Here is a 2,690-nt window from a genome sequence, read left to right as displayed (position 1 = left end):
ATGTACAGCGTCAACAACCTTGGGGGGACAGTGTGCTACTCGGTGCTCAAGATGCCAGCGATCTTCTCCTGCAGTGCCTCCACATCTGCATTGCGCTGGATCTCGACGGAGAAGACGCTCCCTTCGCCATACACACCGCAGCGAAGCTTCACCTCCGTCTCCGCCTCCTCCATGTTCTTTTCCTCAGCCATCTTCGTGCGGAAAGTTCTCGACTGAGAAGCAGCACACATTCATGGACACACCGCACAATTTTAACCAAACAGATCACTCCACATTAATTATTTTTATTTTTCACATATATGTTCCTCAATATTTAGAAACTAAATAATAGTGAGTTCATCTTGAGCGATAAAAAATAAATAGATCGAAATAACAATGTGTAAGTACATCTTCCCAGAAAACCACCCAAAGGCGAGCCAACAGTGCGGCTCAAAAGGCGATTGGTGCCGACACCACGCGAAGTATCAGCCAGCAGTTGCTGAACCAGTGATTGACGAGCCAGTAGCTGCTGAACCAGTTGCTGCTGAACCTGTAGTTGCTGAGCCTGCAGTTGCTGAACCAATGATGACCAAATCTATTGAAAAAAATTATGGTGAGCATTGCATTCAGCACACCAAATCTGTTGATAAATGCAATGAACCCAAGCTGGGAGATTCACGCGTATTGTCACCAAGTCATTGCATCAAGTCGAAGATGCACGCAGTTGGTGATTCCATCGACTGCAAGCACAGTGATAATGTCACACCCGACTTTGGCAACGACGGATACACGTACCTTTTGCAATATCAATTCAATGAACTGGATGAATCGGAGATGCTTGATAACTTCTTCTTCAAGTCCAGTGAAGACGTGAATCATTTGAACAAGCGAACGTTGAATGCGGTGTGGAATACTACTAAATCCTACGATGAGCGATTATATCAATTGTGCATGATGATTCGAGGCGATTGGTTCTGCAACAACCAAAACGTGTGGAATCTCGCTGGATTCTTTGCTCGTCAACGTCATTCTGATTGGTATTTGATGCGCAAGACCTATCTCTGTGTGCTCAAACAAAAAGTAGAGCGTTTCAACAAGGAGTTTGCTACCAAAGAATTCGATGGTTGGTTTGATTCCAAGTATAATCCATCACTGAACGAAGGCAAACTGAAAGGGATTGCTGCTGGTTGTGATTCTGCTGCATACAAGCAATGGAAGGATGAATACGAAGTCAAGGAGCCAATGAAAACATCCACTTCGAAGATGTTTGAGCTTTCTACACTTGATCAAGATTTCGAATTGACATTCAAGTCTGAGCGGAAGTTGGCAACGCTAACTCAGCTGGTGGAATTAACTGGTCGAATAATTGATGACATGCGTTCAGCCATGGTTGATACATCATTTGAGATCGATGAGCGTGAGTATTGGGCGGAGAAGTATCTAGTGATCGAGAACAAGCCCAATCGTGACTTTGATTTAAATTTCAGTACTTTGGAGAAGATGTTGAAACCTACCAGCTTCGAGTCTCTTCATTTGCTGAAACGATTTGTGCTCTACTTCATCCACGTGTTCTACGTCTTTGAAGGATCTGATATCACCTACTGCAAGCGTAAGCCAACAGAGGACGATAATTCTGTGATCAAGGCATATGATCCAAAGAACTTCTTCAAGGTGCAAATTCAGTTCATTGAAAACAAGAAGCCACGTCCCACCAAGCTGTCTGACCTTTTGTGAGAATATCTCGAAGCTGGACAAGCGTATCACATTCAAGCGATACAAGGAAAATGGAGCCACTCCTTATGGGTTCTTCTTTCCAAATAATTTCAACCCAGTCTGAAGCTTCCCGAAGCAGCAATTCGACGATTGCGACGAGGTTGGGCCATTCCAACACCTGTTAATTGCTTCACTCCTTACGAATTTCATGACTAAACCCACCAGTCTCGGGACCAGTAAGATCAGCAACAGTATCCATTACAGAGCCAGCAATTGGCTTCCAGTTATTCTTCAAAAATCCCCAAACTGATTTTCCAGCTTCTTTGATTCCATCCCATAAATCGCCCCAAAAGCCGCTACCATCAAGTCCAGATTGATGCGTACGCAAAACGTCGCCGTGTGTCATACGTAAAGTCGTTCCTTTACCAGATTCATACGCTTTGACAAGCTTCTTGTAAGTCTCGGGACCAAAATCTGGAGCATGACCAGCATTAAGCTGTGCATGCGTTAATCGAACAGGTTTTCCATGCAAAACCTTTAAGGTCTGCGCGTGGCTAAGGTTGACACGGAACTCTTTATACATCTTTATATATAAGCACAAAATAAAAAATGTCAAAGCTTAAATCCAAAAACCAAAATCTAGATGAACTGAAACAAATAATTGTTCGCGATCTCGAAATGAGCAATGACAAGCTCTCCAAAGCCACCATAGAATTGTATGTGAGACAACCTCTCAGATTATACAAATCGGGGAAGGAGACTATGCAATGGGATCCAAAAGAATTCATTGCTCGAATCCAATATCCCAACAAGTACGACGATGCAAATTTTCAGAAAGTGCATGGCGTTCAGAACTCTGATATGATTGCTGAATTGATGCGTCTCTACAAGAGCAAGGAGAGTCTGATTCTCACTCTAAATGCACTCTGTAAAATGGTCAAGAATCGCTTCCGCGATGCATTTGGATACTATAATGCTGTCAGAAAGGCACTTAGCAA

General features: G+C 43.3%; 3 protein-coding genes across 3 annotated transcripts; 1 reads left to right on the top strand and 2 right to left on the bottom strand.

Moving 5' to 3' along the window:
* Positions 1–35: 35 nt before the first annotated feature.
* On the bottom strand, positions 36–191 carry PPTG_03595 (hypothetical protein; the record flags this gene model as incomplete). Its single annotated transcript, XM_008896273.1, has 1 exon — positions 36–191. The coding sequence occupies one exon, from the start codon at positions 189–191 to the stop codon at positions 36–38; it is 156 nt and encodes a 51-aa protein (XP_008894521.1).
* A 502-nt stretch (positions 192–693) lies between these two features.
* On the top strand, positions 694–1,713 carry PPTG_03594 (hypothetical protein; the record flags this gene model as incomplete). Its single annotated transcript, XM_008896272.1, has 1 exon — positions 694–1,713. The coding sequence occupies one exon, from the start codon at positions 694–696 to the stop codon at positions 1,711–1,713; it is 1,020 nt and encodes a 339-aa protein (XP_008894520.1).
* A 169-nt stretch (positions 1,714–1,882) lies between these two features.
* Positions 1,883–2,275, bottom strand: PPTG_21335 (hypothetical protein; the record flags this gene model as incomplete). The annotated part of the gene is made up of 1 exon (XM_008896588.1): positions 1,883–2,275. One exon carries the CDS (start codon positions 2,273–2,275, stop codon positions 1,883–1,885), a length of 393 nt encoding a protein of 130 aa, XP_008894836.1.
* Positions 2,276–2,690: the final 415 nt, after the last annotated feature.

This window comes from Phytophthora parasitica (genome assembly GCF_000247585.1).
Source record: "Phytophthora parasitica INRA-310 unplaced genomic scaffold supercont2.4, whole genome shotgun sequence".
Lineage (NCBI taxonomy): Eukaryota > Oomycota > Peronosporomycetes > Peronosporales > Peronosporaceae > Phytophthora > Phytophthora nicotianae.
Note: the sequence above shows the minus strand (reverse complement) of the source record. Positions and strands in the feature narration are given on the sequence as shown.